This window comes from Fusarium tjaetaba, assembly GCF_013396195.1.
Source record: "Fusarium tjaetaba strain NRRL 66243 chromosome Unknown NRRL66243_c0000208, whole genome shotgun sequence".
Classification (NCBI taxonomy): Eukaryota; Fungi; Ascomycota; class Sordariomycetes; order Hypocreales; family Nectriaceae; genus Fusarium; species Fusarium tjaetaba.
The window spans coordinates 33912-48241 of record NW_023501404.1 but is presented as its reverse complement, the minus strand read 5'-3'; the positions used below and the strand labels follow the sequence as shown (position 1 = coordinate 48241).

The 14330-nt window shown below is 50.5% G+C and overlaps 4 protein-coding genes across 4 annotated transcripts; 3 read left to right on the top strand and 1 right to left on the bottom strand.

The window, feature by feature from the left end:
* Window positions 1-523: 523 nt before the first annotated feature.
* On the top strand, window positions 524-6665 carry FTJAE_9200 (fatty acid synthase subunit beta; the record flags this gene model as incomplete). The annotated part of the gene is made up of 4 exons (XM_037356097.1): window positions 524-564; window positions 880-1672; window positions 1718-6074; window positions 6148-6665. 4 exons carry the CDS (start codon window positions 524-526, stop codon window positions 6663-6665), a joined length of 5709 nt encoding a protein of 1902 aa, XP_037203737.1.
* A 1233-nt stretch (window positions 6666-7898) lies between these two features.
* On the bottom strand, window positions 7899-9971 carry FTJAE_9199 (l-amino acid oxidase; the record flags this gene model as incomplete). The annotated part of the gene is made up of 5 exons (XM_037356094.1): window positions 7899-8943; window positions 9002-9046; window positions 9107-9250; window positions 9315-9479; window positions 9526-9971. 5 exons carry the CDS (start codon window positions 9969-9971, stop codon window positions 7899-7901), a joined length of 1845 nt encoding a protein of 614 aa, XP_037203736.1.
* A 197-nt stretch (window positions 9972-10168) lies between these two features.
* FTJAE_9198 (gibberellin 20-oxidase) lies at window positions 10169-11252 on the top strand (the record flags this gene model as incomplete). Its single annotated transcript, XM_037356093.1, has 2 exons — window positions 10169-10336; window positions 10416-11252. The coding sequence occupies 2 exons, from the start codon at window positions 10169-10171 to the stop codon at window positions 11250-11252; spliced, it is 1005 nt and encodes a 334-aa protein (XP_037203735.1).
* Window positions 11253-11895: 643 nt separating this feature from the next.
* FTJAE_9197 (pyridine nucleotide-disulfide oxidoreductase class-II) lies at window positions 11896-14253 on the top strand (the record flags this gene model as incomplete). Its single annotated transcript, XM_037356092.1, has 4 exons — window positions 11896-12869; window positions 13077-13259; window positions 13312-13423; window positions 13513-14253. 4 exons carry the CDS (start codon window positions 11896-11898, stop codon window positions 14251-14253), a joined length of 2010 nt encoding a protein of 669 aa, XP_037203734.1.
* Window positions 14254-14330: the final 77 nt, after the last annotated feature.

Sequence of the window (14330 nt, the reverse complement as noted above, 5' to 3'; positions counted from 1 at the left end):
TAATAAGACCTTTTTATAAAGTTAGGTCTTAATAATTATAAAGTACTTATACTTATAAAAGTATAAATAATTAGGCTATTTTAGTTTATTTACTATACTTCTAGTAAGATCTTAAGAAGTAAAATAGTCTTTTTAATTTAAAGAATATATTAATTAATATAAAAAAAAGAAAAGTAAAAAAATATATATTTAAAATTAATTATAATTAAATTAATATAATAATTATTTTATTTATTTAAAAAGTCTTATATAATTACTGCTTTTTTTTAAAAAAATAAAAAGTCAGGCTTTTTTACCCTATAGCCTGACTGGTAGCTGTATTAGCCTCCTTTAGGCTAAGAGGTATATATTAGTACATTAAAGCGGATTCATACTTATTGCCCCCCACTGTACTCCGTATTCCGAGATCTGATCGACCCACCACAACTAGGCTAAAAGTGGTGCCATTTAGATCTATGCCGCCTGTGACATCATGTAAGGATATCGTACCACCAACAATAGGCACACCTTCTTTCATCCTACCATGACCTTTTTGGAATTACCAGAAATCAGCATAGCAGACGGGTGATTATGGGGGCCAGGGCTGCAGCCTTATTGGGCACGAAGTGGTGGTAGAAAATGCGCTGGTTTCCAGAGAGAAGTTATTCAATTACACAAGTAACTTGAACGAAAATTCTTGGTAATACCTTAGTGCAGTGCTCAGCATAGTAGACGATCTGACAGAGTAAATCGCCAGAGTCAGTCGCAGCGACACTTCCAGAGCCAAACATCTCATCCCCTATCATCAACAGGCATCCATATTCGGAGCAAAACCGGAATTTAGCTGCGAAAGTCATCATAATAATTTCTCACATAAATTGTATTGATGATTCCTTCCAGTACCCGCTCGGAGGCGTTGTCCCTCACAGCCTTGACTAACAGCCGATCCGGCGCCTCGACTCCAATATCATATTCTTCAGCAAAGAGTCTTGCCAAGAGCCTGACCATAAGTCAACCTTCGTTCTTCGGCAAAGAAACCAAGTTCATTATTTCTGTTGCAGAGGCAGACTATGATGTCGCCGCTGATCTTAGGGCGAGCTTTCTGGATAGCTTTGGCTCCTACTCAGAGGCGAAATCCCAGTACCACAATGAATCTTTTAGTCAACTGCAATTCTTGTTGTCTTTTATAGACTTTGTCAATGACTCACTGCAGCAAGAGACGCGCCAAAGACGTGAAATCTTGGAAGTTCTTCGGGCATCCGTTCAGTGCGCTGAAGACACTGTGCTGGCTGGAAACGACGTTCATGCAATTGTTGGACAATTATCCATTCCCAGAAAAGATAAGATGAACATTATCAGGGCCTTTTTCAGAGCAAAGTTCTTCTTGAAAGAGCCTAATGGTGCTCATGCCTCTCACCTGCTTCGGTCGAGCCTCGATGGGCAATCGGTGGTTTACGCAGTCTTCGGAGGGCAGGGCAATGGCGACGACTACTTTGTGGAAATAATCGAGCTTTACGACACTTATCAACATATAATCGAGGGGCTTGTTCAGTCGGCTTCAGATCTGTTCCAACGTCTTTCATGCAACACAGATTTTATCGATTGCTTTCCTGAGGGAATGGATCTGATGTCTTGGCTAGGCAAAGAAAAAAACGCAACCGAGCCGTCAAAGTCTTACTTGCTGTCCGCACCGGTAAGCTTCCCGCTTATTACTTTGCTGCAACTTCTTCATTTCAAGGTCTCGCAAGAGCTCCTTGGGTGTGGCTTAGAGGAGATGCCAAAGTTCCTTGCCGGTGTGACGGGCCACTCACAAGGAATTATCGCGGCAGCGGCTATCTCTGCCGCAGATTCTTCAGTCTCCCTTCAAGTTCTAGCCCTTCAAGCAATAACCTTGAGCCTTTCCTTGGGGGCTCGTATTCATCAGTCATATGGATTACGCACGTTACCACGAGCAATGGTTCAGATCTGCTTAGCCGGGGAGCAGGAGATCCCTAGCCCGATGCTCTCTGTTCGCGGGTTGAGCATGGAAACATTGACGGCCGCGATCGTCGGGCTTAACAATCGCTTGCCTGGTACAGATGTACAAATGGAGGTGTGCCTCAAGAACGGTGACTTGAATTTCGTGGTGACCGGCGCCCCATTGTCACTTTACGCACTCTGCACCCATCTCGATCAAGAGTTTCCTGAAGTATCGAGCTCAGCAAAAAAGCCACTCGGGGTAGTCCATCAGTTCCTTCCGGCTGCTGCACCATATCATAACAGCTACTTCGCTGCCGCCGCATCGAAGGCAATTTTGGACTGTCGGGAACTCAACTGGAGAGGATGCGATTTGAAACTTCCAGTCTTTTCGACTGTCAACGGATTAGACTTGCGAAGCCGCGGCGAGGCTAATATTATACCTGATCTGATTCGAATGGTTGCTTGTGAAGCTGTTGACTGGCCTGCTGCATTGAACATGTCTGATGCTACGCATATCCTGGACTTCGGACCAGGAGGCACACAAGGTGTTGGGCCACTGGCACACTACCTCAAGGATGGCCGAGGAGTTCGCATTATACTGGCAACAGTGTCGAATGGGTCTAATGTTGAGCTGGGCTATAAACCGGACCTATTCGATCGTAGTCCTGGAGGCTATCAGCGAGTACTAGGTCATCAGTCCTGGGCTCGCCGTTTCCGACCTACCCTTGTGCGTTTCGAGGCGAGTAAGCGGCTCCTCGTCGACACGAGATTCACTAGGCTGTTCTTGCTACCCCCTGTTATGGTGGCAGCCATGACTCCGACTACGTCGTCGTGGCAGTTTGTCACCGCAACAATGAACGCTGGCTACCACGTTGAGCTGGCTTGTGGAGGTTTCCACGATGCTGCATCCCTCTCCGAGGCTATTGCGAATATTTCGAACAATGTTGATGCTGGAAGAGGTATCACTTGCAATGTAATTTATAGCAATCCTACTAATTTGCGATGGCAAATCACGGAATTACAGCGCTTGGTTGAGTCTGGTTATCACATTGATGGCCTGGCGATTGGCGCCGGTGTGCCCTCGCCAGACGTTGCACGGGAGTACGTTGAACGACTTCGTCTCCGTCACATCGCCTTGAAGCCAGGCTCGATCGAAGCCATTCAAGCAACGCTCGAAATTGCAAGGAGCCTAGAACCTCTACCTGTCGTTCTCCAATGGACAGGTGGCCGTGGTGGCGGCCACCATTCTGACCAAGACTTTCACTCGCCATTACGGCATATGTATGGCAGAATCCGGGCACATCCCAACGTCGTCCTGGTAGTTGGAAGCGGCTTTGGGAGCTCGGTTGAGACATTTCAATACCTCACAGGAGACTGGGCAACAGACATGGGCCTAGCGTCTATGCCAGTTGACGGCGTGCTTCTCGGTAGCCGTGTAATGGTGGCTAAAGAAGCAAGGACAAGCCCAGCAGCCAAGGCTGTCATTGTGGCAACCGACGGTGTCCAGGATAGTGAATGGCAGGATGCATCTTCATGTGCTGCAGGCGGTATTCTATCTGTTGTTTCGGAAATGAGACAACCTATTCACAAGATTTCCACTCGCGCGGTTAGGCTATGGCATGAATTCGACCAGACCATCTTCTGTCTAAGTGCGGAGAAACGAGTGGCGGAGATTACTGCACGCCGCAACGAAATCATTCAAAGACTCAATTCTGACTATCACAAGGTATGGTTCGGATGCAGTGGACTCAGCAAAGATCCTGTGGAACTTGATGAGATGACATATAGCGAAGTGCTCTATCGTTTTGTCGATCTCACTTACGTCAGAGCCGAGAATCGATGGGTCCATCTATCATGGAGGAAACTTCTTTTTGATGTGCTCGTTCGAACTTTGGGACGCTTGTCTCGAAGCGGCACCTCACGATCAGCAGTCTTGCTTAATGGACCCGAGGACCTAGATGACCCTTACACGACTCTGGCTTCCATACTGGCTGTAATACCCAAGGCTACCACACAGCTGATTGCTTATGAGGATGTCATGTACTTTCTGCATAATTGCCGCCGACGTGGACAAAAACCGGTACCATTCGTGCCAGTCCTTGACGCAGACTTCGAAACATGGTTCAAGAAGGATTCCCTCTGGCAGTCCGAGGATCTCGCAGCGGTGCCGGATCAAGACATAGGTCGTGTATGTATCTTGCACGGTCCTGTTGCGGCAAAATACTCGACAACGGTCAACGAGCCAATCAGTGAGATACTAGGACAGATCCATGATGGATGGGTCGCCACGATTCGCGAGGCCTACGGCCATGGCCAGATCCCCAGTTTTGACCACTCCCCCCTGAACGCGACCAAAGTGGCAGATTCCAATCATTATGATGGTCTCCCAGCACCTCATGCAAGCCATGGACTTCGTACCCTAGCACACTGGATTTCTTATATTAAGCAATGTTCCAATAAGAGCCTGAGTTGGGCCAAGGTGCTGCTCACTCTTGAAAGAGTGAGAAAAGAGCGACGGCTGGCCCCAAATCCATTTCTGGCCGTGGTTTCTGGCTTATGCAGCATGGACGTGCATGTTGCTGACAGTTCAGAGAGCAATATTAGAGGCGGATTTTCGTTCCTGATTCGCCTTCCTGATCAAACCTTTCTCAAGGTAGTAGACTTGAGTTTGCAGCCATGTGGTCAAATTATGATCGAGATCAGCCATCACCAGAGTGTACGGTATACGCCAACTACTGTCGCCTACTCCCTCTCATATCGACCTGGGCTTTCGACAATTGCGATTTCAGACTGTTGCGGTGACCAGCCTTCCAACATGAGGGCCTTCTACCATAAAGTTTGGCTTGGGACAAGCCAGGGACCGGAAGGTGTTTCCATTTATGACGACTTCGAATGCGGACCATACACTGTTACCGCGGATGCCATCCGAGAGTACGATACGTGCACCGGGACGCCTTCTTCTATGGCCAACGCAACTTTGGAGGCTCCGCTTGACTTCTCTGTCGTGATAGCCTGGGAAGCCTTGGTGAAGCCACTCTTTAGCCGCGAGCTCGCAACAGATATGCTTAAGCTCCTCCATATCTCGAATCAGACAAGACTTTTGCCGGGTGAATCTCTGCCTGTACCTGGTGACACCCTGTACACCAAAGCTCTCGTCGCCGAACTGGCAGTTCAGTCTGCCGGAAAGATGGTTGAAGTTCGAGCCCGGATCTTCAGGGCTAAGGCTTGCATCTTGGAGATAGAAGCACGATTTTTCTTTGTGGGAAATTATGAGGACTCGCATGGCTCGTTCCGGAGGTCGACCGTTCCCTCGACTCAGCTTCTCTTGAAAGACCAGATAAGTGTGGTTAGGCTGCACGAAAAGCCATGGTTTCAGCCTCTTACTTCCGTCCCAGAGCTTGTCGGCAAGCTGGTCGTTTTCGAACTCGAGCGCTTCATATATTCGGATAGAGAAGGAAGACTCATAGAGCAACGAATCACTGGATATGCCGCGTCAGATGGGAAGATTATCGGTAAATGTGACCTAATCAGTCACGACGACAGTCATTTGGACCTGACCCACAACTTTCTCGGTGAACATTTGATCGCGCCTAGTCAGCCTACTCTCCTGAAGACGCCAGTTGATCTCCTCCACGGAGAGAAACTTATCCTCGTCGCTCCAGAGAAGGACCAGAGTATTGCATACGCCGCTGTCAGTGGCGACTTCAACCCGATCCACGTGGCCCCTGTCTTTGCCTGTCTGGCAGGCCTCCCACGCCCGATAGTGCATGGGATGCACATCAGTGCCGAGCTTCTACATGTTGCCTACACCTGGCTTTGCGACGGAACGCGGAGCATGCTGAGGAAGTCAAATGTCTCGTTTATAGGCAAAGTTTATGAAAAAGATCGCCTTCGAGTCTCGTTCCAGCACGTCGCCATGCATCGAGGATTGCGGGTCGTGCAGGTTGAAGTGCACAAAACGGTAACCGAGGAGTTGGTGCTCAAGGGCACGTACGAGATCGAACAGCCGTCCACAGCACTGGTATTTACGGGCCAGGGCAGCCAGACGAAGGGCATGGGGATGGAGCTGTACAGAAACAGCCGCGCAGCTAGACGAGTCTGGGACATAGCCGACGAGTACTTCCAACACGATTACGGTAACATAGATCCCAGTGGCATCTGGACCAGTCCCAGGCGTTCTGACAATTTGCTGACAATATCGACCATCAGGATTTCGTATCACCGATATTGTTCGTAACGATCCTCACTCCTTGACAGTGCATTTTGGCGGTGTAGCTGGCCGTCGCGTGCGTTCTAACTACATGGCTCTGGCTTCAGAACGCGTTGAGTCAGATGGCCAAGTCTCAAAAGTGAAGTTGTTTCCCACAATCGACCAGTACACCACAAGTTACGCTTACACATCAGAGTCTGGTCTGTTATCGTCCACACAGTTTACTCAGCCTGCCATCGTTCTCATGCAGTTAGCCATCATAGCGGACTTGGAGGCTCGTCAGCTGGTTCCGGATAGTGTCGTCTATGCGGGGCATTCACTTGGGGAATTCTCAGCCTTAGTGGCCTTGGGTGGCATCATGGATCTCAAGACACTCATCTCCACAGTCTTTTACCGTGGGTTGGTCATGCAATCAGTTGTAGCATGTGACGATCTTGGCCGTTCCCAGTTCGCCATGTGTGCTATAGACCCGACTAGGGTATCCAAGGGTATGGATAACTGTCGAGAGAATTCCTGAAGCGCGGCCGACCCGAAGCTAACTCGCTCATCAGAATTTGACGGAAGCAGGCTCTTATCTCTCGTTTCTCGAGTTGCGTCCGAAGGGCAATGGCTTCTCGAGGTGGTCAACCATAACGTGGTCGATCTACAATACGTATGCGCCGGAGAGGTACACATCCCCACGATGCATGGCATCTTGAGCCAACATCATCGCACATATTGGCCAAGCAACACTAACTCAACCTTGTCAGACTCGCGCACTACACTGTTTAGGTGTCATTTTGGACCATATACATGATGCTTCACAGTCATTGCCGGTTCTTGATTCTGTTAATCTCACTAGGGTTATCTCTCAATCAGTGGAGGAAGCAACACACCTCCCACCAACCATGACGCTGAGTCGCAGCAAAGCGGCTATCCCGTTGAAAGGGATAAACGTTCCCTTTCACTCCTCCTATCTACGACCAGGCGTTGCCGCCTTTCGAAAGTGTCTACAAAGATCCATCCTGGTGGAACATATCGATCCCGCCAAACTCGTCGGCCGCTATGTTCCCAATCTAACTGCCAAACCTTTTGAAGTGACGCATGAGTACTTTAAAGAAGTATTTCGCCTCACTGGCTCATTCCCGATAAGACAAGCTTTGGAGACGGTATGTAACCATGGCACATCAAAGGCCCCCATATAGTGAACCAAAGTAGTTGCTAATTCCTACCTGCTGATAGTGGGACCGGTATATTAAAATGGGATAGAGAATCATACGAGATTTTGTTTCTTCGTTGTCTTTTCTTTATGTCATTGCAAATGGTGAGATCTCAAGTTGTCGGGAAGTTCACTCAATGGAAATATAAAAGTCGGAGGAGCGAAACAACATCATGGGTAGCCACACTTTAGTAGCAGCGATGTACTTCCATGTGCGACATCCCAGTAACATATGAAAAGAGCTTTCGTGTTGCTTGGAATAGATTGACCGGAAAAACCACGACTCGGCCCCAGCGCTCCAAAGGACATAGTCCGTGTGAGAACATGACATCAATTGACCTATAACGTTTCAAGTAGACCAACTGGTATTGTTTCTCGATTAGTGAATACGCAACTACTTTTTTGAAGAATAGGAAAATAAATGACAGAAGATATCAAGATGATGTTCGGCCGGTCCGATAGATCCTTCTTCGTACAGGATACGTGAGCCCCTTATCGACCACTCAAAGTACTGAGAATAGGTACGTCTTTGCTTTGAGTTTTCTCGTGTACTTATAAGCCGTGTTGCCTGTTGCCTCTCCCACGCGCCAGATAGACCTGCAATTGCGATATCCTGTGGTCACCTGCTCTCGTATCACCAGCCCAACTCCATTGGGATTCTAGTCGGGCCATTGCATCACATAAACTGTGATGCTCTAGAAAGTGCTGTACCGCCCGGTAAGCGCTCTCAAGGGATCCCTGAATCCAGCCATGCACAGGGCTGGCAGCCTCGCCTGCGATATGGAGGTTACCATCAGCGGCCGGACGCGTCAGAAAGGGGTAAAGATTACGAAACTGGCCCGGTCCAAAGAATGCAAAAGCACCGGCAGCGTGAGGATCACGGTCCCAGGCGAAAGCATAGTGATCAAGATATGCAGCACGCAGGCCTTCGTACGTGACGCCGGGCACAGCGTGCAGCTCGGCCAGGTTGCGTAGCAGGAGCTCGACCAACCTTGCCTCGCCCAACGGAGATTCGTCACTGATCAGAGATGCGAGGCGCTGGGCATCGCGCGCCCAGGTATACGAGCAAAGAAGCACGGCAGGCTGGTCTGGGGCTTCAGCAACCGAGGCGCAGGACGGATACACGCACACTCGGAGCGGAAGGTCAGTGTGCGCCTCGCCGCCCCGGTAGAGAGACCCATGGGGCCCGCGCCACCATGCGTGGGAGAATTTAATAGCGACTTTGGTCGCACTGTCGTACTGTAGGTAGTTGATTGCCTGTCTTTGCGCTGGGTGCAGCCCAGCTGAACGCAGATCCATACGTTGCAGCGCGGGCAGCGTCGTCGTCACGAACACGGTATCATACCGCCGGGACGCGATTTCGCCTTCGACCTGCACTAGCATGTTCATGATTGTCGCATCTGCACTCCTGCTGTCGTGTACGATACGTACCACGGCCTTGTTCAGCTTGCAAGGCTGGGAAATGGCCTCGCACATACGACTAATCAGCACTGCGCCGCCACCCTCGATCCGCCACCACGGCGTGGTATCTGAGTAGTCAAAGTCTAGTGCGTCTAAGACTGTCTCGCTGAAGGCCTGGTTGAACAGCCCCGTCGCCCTGAAGAGTCTTGTCAGTGTCGGCTCTTGATCACGTCAAGCCACAGGAATCGACGTACGAGGTCATGGATTCCATCCATTGGACAGTGTGAAAGTCATATCCCCTAGTTCACGAGATAAGCCACGCCTCTCCATTTTCAGACATTTGATCAGTCGGTTCCTACATGATCTGCTGCAAGTACATGGAGGTACTCAAATGGTCGAACTCCATTAGTCTTTGGAATCCTTGGTCAAAGTTCTGTGCAAGAGCTGCGCAATGTGGTTGAACAGCGTCTGCCAGAAGTTGCTGCGCACCGCGCTGGACTAACCTGTTGAGTAGAATGAGTAAGTAAATGAATAGTAGAACACAAGACGTAGAAGAAACAGTCCTACCGGTCCGGAACCAGACCGCCATGAGATCGGCCGAGTTGGAAGATATCCTTGCGGTTTTGTGGGATGTTCGCTGCGAGGATGTTGTTGAACAAGTACGGGCGGTCAGTTTCAGTCTTGTAGTATGGACTCAACGGCACGTCCAGGTGTCGGAATAGGTGCATTATTCTGAAGAGCATCAGCATCTGAATGCCCAGGTTGGGGATCTCACTACCGTTGCATGTGGGTAACCTCCGGGAAGCGCATTGCACCGACATCAAAGTAGTCGTCACTCTTGTCGCTAAAATAATGTGTCTTCACACGTCCACCTGCGCGGTTCGAAGCTTCGAGGATCTCATATGTCAGTCCTGGCATCTCCAAGCTATCCAAGAGCAGCGCGATGTACAAGCCAGAAACGCCTGCCCCAACGATGCAGATATGCAAAGGCTGCTGCTTCGTGCGAGCCTGATCTTGCCAGCAGGGCGAGGGCAGATCATTTCGGGTCATTTCATAGTCACAGGTGCGCTCTAGCTCGCTCTTGGAGCACACTTTCCAGTCATTTTTCGACTGATGGTAGTGCGACAGCTCCTGGTAGACTTGGTCGCGCACTAGGCGGCGAGCCCATCTCTCTCGGTAGGAGAGCATATCTCGCAACTCTTGAGATGAATAGAATAGCGCCATGCTAACCTAGATCAAAATAGATCAAGTTTTGTACTTTTATACGTATAGCCTCCAGTGGTACTCGTGGTGGTGCCACCTTATGGTTCCACCCCTGTGGCGACTGACGAATATATATATCAGTTGGTTGAGGTTCAAATGCTCGATTCGGCGACCTCTTTCTCCTCAATTGCCACCCACAACTGACTCTGCCTCTCACCATGTCAGCCCAACTTCCCACCCTTGATCTATCACAGTACACTTCGGGCACTGATGTCCAGCGGCAGGCGTTTTGTCTTGACCTAGTTGATGGACTACGACAGTTTGGTTTTGTGCGATGTGTCAACTACGGCATCAGTCCCACTGCAGTAAACCGGCTGTTCGATGTTGTACGTTCATGCCCATTCTCCGCTCTTCTCCTCTCCCCCTCATAATGGCAGAATGTCACCAGGCTTATGCTGCAAGCAGAGTAAGAAATTCTTCGACCTGTCCCATGACGAGAAGATGACGGCCGCCCATCCTGCGCAGCCTAACCCACACCGTGGTTACAGCTTCGTTGGGCAGGAGATCACGTCAACTTTGAGTCGGCCTCGGCCGGGTGAGACTTCAGCGCCTCGCAAGATTGACATTAAGGAGAGTTTCGACCAAGGGTCGCCGCACGACCGCCTGTTCCCCAATATCTACCCGCAAGTATCATCTCAGCCAGAGTTCCAGCCCACGTTGGACAGTTTCTTCGAAGCCTGCTATCAGATACACATGCGTATCCTAGACGCCCTAGCCGTGGGCCTTGGACTGCCACTGGATCGTTTCTCAGCCTTGCATCAGCAGCAAGACAGTAGCGAGCTCCGGTTACTTCACTACCCAGCCGTATTGGCGGCAGATATCCAAGAGCAAGGCTTTAAGACGCGCATCTCAGAGCATACAGACGCAGGGAGCATCACCCTCCTTTTCCAAGATGACTGTGGCGGCCTAGAAATTGAAGACCAGCGGCCTGGACACGACGGTTTCATCGCTGTCTCCAGCCATCTTCCGACTGTTTTGATCAATGTTGGTGACTCCCTGCAGCACTGGACCAACGACAATATCCGTGCCGTGTGGCATCGGGTCACCCTGCCCAAGGACTTCGCCAAGGATGATTCCTCCTGCATCCTTCCCGCCAGGTACTCGGTAGCCTATTTTGGCAAGCCAGATAGAGATGCCTCGGTGGGCTGTTTTGAAGAGTTTGTATCGGCTGATTGTCCTGCCCGGTACAAAGATGTGTCGGCGTTGGAGTGGAATCAACGGACCCTTCTCAAGACATATTGATGGGTACTGGACGGGATCAGTATCATCCGGGGAATTCCGATCTTTGAAGATTCTAAATCCGATATTATTAAATGGAAAAAATGAACCATGGCCTATTTCAGTTAAAGAACATTATTGTTAAACAATCAACATGAAGAGATCGGTGGATGTCCTCCTTTGTAGACCCTCTTAAGCCATACAAAAGTGAAGGAACTTGGTTGAATACTGATGAAAATGAGACCGGCTAACCGGATGACCGAAATACCAGTCAGAGAGCTGTTTCACCACTGTAACAACCTCTTAGATAGGTCATTACTGAACAGATAGAAATAGGGTTCCAACCCAACCATCCGACAGGGAGAGAAACACACACAATGGTTCGTAATATCGGACAGAACAGGTCACTGACCTACCCTACCCTAGAGTTGACATTGATGAGCACATACATGTAATTGCTCTCCGACGTTGGAACTGACACCCCCCCCCCCCACAGCATGGTTTTGTATAATCACACACCAGTGGGCACACCTTAACAGTCGGTACAGTGGCACCACCTTAGCGATAGGTTAGGACCGTGGCCGTTGTTTTTAAACCTCCTGGACCATTACTTTGTGTCGCAGGTTAGTCGCTGCCGTTCTGACTCTATCATCTTTGGTCTAACATCATGACGGTTGACGTACTTATTCTCGGGGCTGGCCCGGCCGGGCTTGCAGCAGCCGGCGCTCTCGGCCGTACCCTGAGGCGTGTCCTTATCCTTGCCGAAGACGAGCACCCCAATCGCGGGAGCCATCCCTTACACGGCGTCCTGGCTTGCGAAGGCATGAACCGGGTCGACTTCATCACCCAGAGCCAGCAGCAGATCACGTCGGCCTACCAGAATGTACGTCTAGAGTCTGATATCGCTAAGAGCGTCGCCGCAATTGGCACCCCGGGAAAGCCGGCTTTTGAAGTGAGGACAGCCTCGGGCGCGGTTCATCAGACCCGACGTCTCATCCTGGCCACGGGTGCGGTTCATGAGCTTCCGACAGAGATCTCCGGATTCACAAGCTGCTGGCCGGATCACATCTACCAATGTCTCCTCTGCGATGGCTTTGAGCGCGCCAACGGACCCCATGGCGTCGGTGTTCTCGCGTGGCCATTATCGGAGCACCATGTTCATCTCGCCCTACGGGCGAAATGCTTCAATACCCGCGTGGTTGTCTATACTAACGGGTGCGACAACGACGACCAGCAGCGTGAGGCTGAGAAATTGTTTGCTCCCCTGTTATCGCAGTTCGTTACCCTGCAGCACGCGCGTATCAGCCGCCTAGAGCCATTGCCTGTCCCCGAGGGTCCTGGCGTCCGCCTGCATCTCGACTCTGGCAACACAGAGTGCGCCGACTTCTTGGTGTATAAGACGCTTACACGACCAGGCAGCGCCGACCTAGCGACACAGCTCGGCCTCCCTATAGCTGAAGTTCCCGGCCATGGCACCTTTATTACGCGCGAGGAACCTACTGGGAGTACCAACGTGCCAGGGGTGTATGTCTGTGGCGATGCTGGCAGCCCCATCAAGGGCGTAGCACCAGCAATGGCTCAGGGAGTCTGTGCTGCGGATGTTATTTGGGGAGGTTTAGTAGAGGAGGATAAATACAAGTAGTGAGAAGGCATACCCTACCTACACCCCGGATCTGGAAATGTATACGTGTGTATGGGTTTCTAAGCCTGCTAGGGTAAGTACCCGCACGAATAGAAAGGTGTAGATCAGGTAGTAGTTGAATGAACAACAGGAGTTGCACAACTTTCTTTCAGTATTACTAATCTGATAGTGTAAATGTCTAACCGCTGGCTATATAATAAGCACAGTACCCGCCTACTCTACCTAGCCAGCTTGTACTTCTTTACCAATTTATCCATGGATATTGGTATCATTGGTGCGGGAGTAATAGGCCTCTCAATTGCCCTTGTTCTATCCGAGGCTGGCCATCATGTCACAGTTGTCGCGCGAGAGCTCCCTGGTGATTCATCTCTCCTCTGGGCCAGCCCATGGTCGGTACTCTTCCCGGCTTCGAGTGCTTGGGGCATGTTAATGATTTCTCAGGGCAGGTGCTGGCATTCTTCCCTATCCTACGAACCATGGAAGAGACCTGCAAGCTGCGACATACCGATACTTTTGGTCACTTGCGCAGACAGACCCAAGCAGTGGCGTTCAAGTGAGTAGTCTATTCTTCCCTATATACTCCTCCCCTATGGACACTTCAACATCCGTTGTTGCTCCTTTGCCTGATATTTCTGATTGTAGAGGACCCCTGTGCGGGAGTATTTCGACGACCGTGGCAACGACGACAGTGATATCTGGTACCAGTCGCTTGTAGTCGACTATCAGCGTCTCCCAGGCCATCTGCTGGGCTTTACCTACCTGTCAACAACTGTCAACCCGGATCTTTATCTCCCCTGGCTCCAGGGTCGAGCTATCACGCACGGCGTGCGTTTTATTCGCCAGATTGTAGATTCTGTCGCCATGGCACGATCCGTAACAGGAGCACGGGTGATCATCAACGCCCCAGGGCTCGGGGCTTTGCAGCTGGCCCCAGATCCAGCCGTAGTGGCCGTCCGAGGCCAAGTTCTGCTGCTCAAGAGCAAGGATGCAGCCGTAGCGGCACAAGAGATGATACTCTTTCAAGGATCCCAGTACACTTACTGTATACCACGGATGGGTACTGGCGGCGTCATACTTGGCGGGGTATCGCAAGCCGGTGATATGCGAAGCACAGCTGACCCGGATGCTCGCAATGATATTATTGCACGCGTTCAGCGCCTGGCACCAGATATTGTTCGATCCATCGATCCGGGTGGAGTTGAGATTGAAGATATAGTAGCCTTTCGACCTGGAAGAGAGGGGGGGTATCGCTTGGATTGTGATGGCCGTACAATCCATGCCTACGGCTTTGGAGGACTGGGGTACACGTACAGCTACGGGGTGGCGCTCAAAGTGTGCGGCATAGTAAACAGGCTCCATGAGGAGGAAGTGGATGGATACTAACGCGTTTATGTCTCATGTTATTAGCAGGACCTCGGCTTAAGGACATGAATATAGCTTATTCTGTAGCAATTATTCTG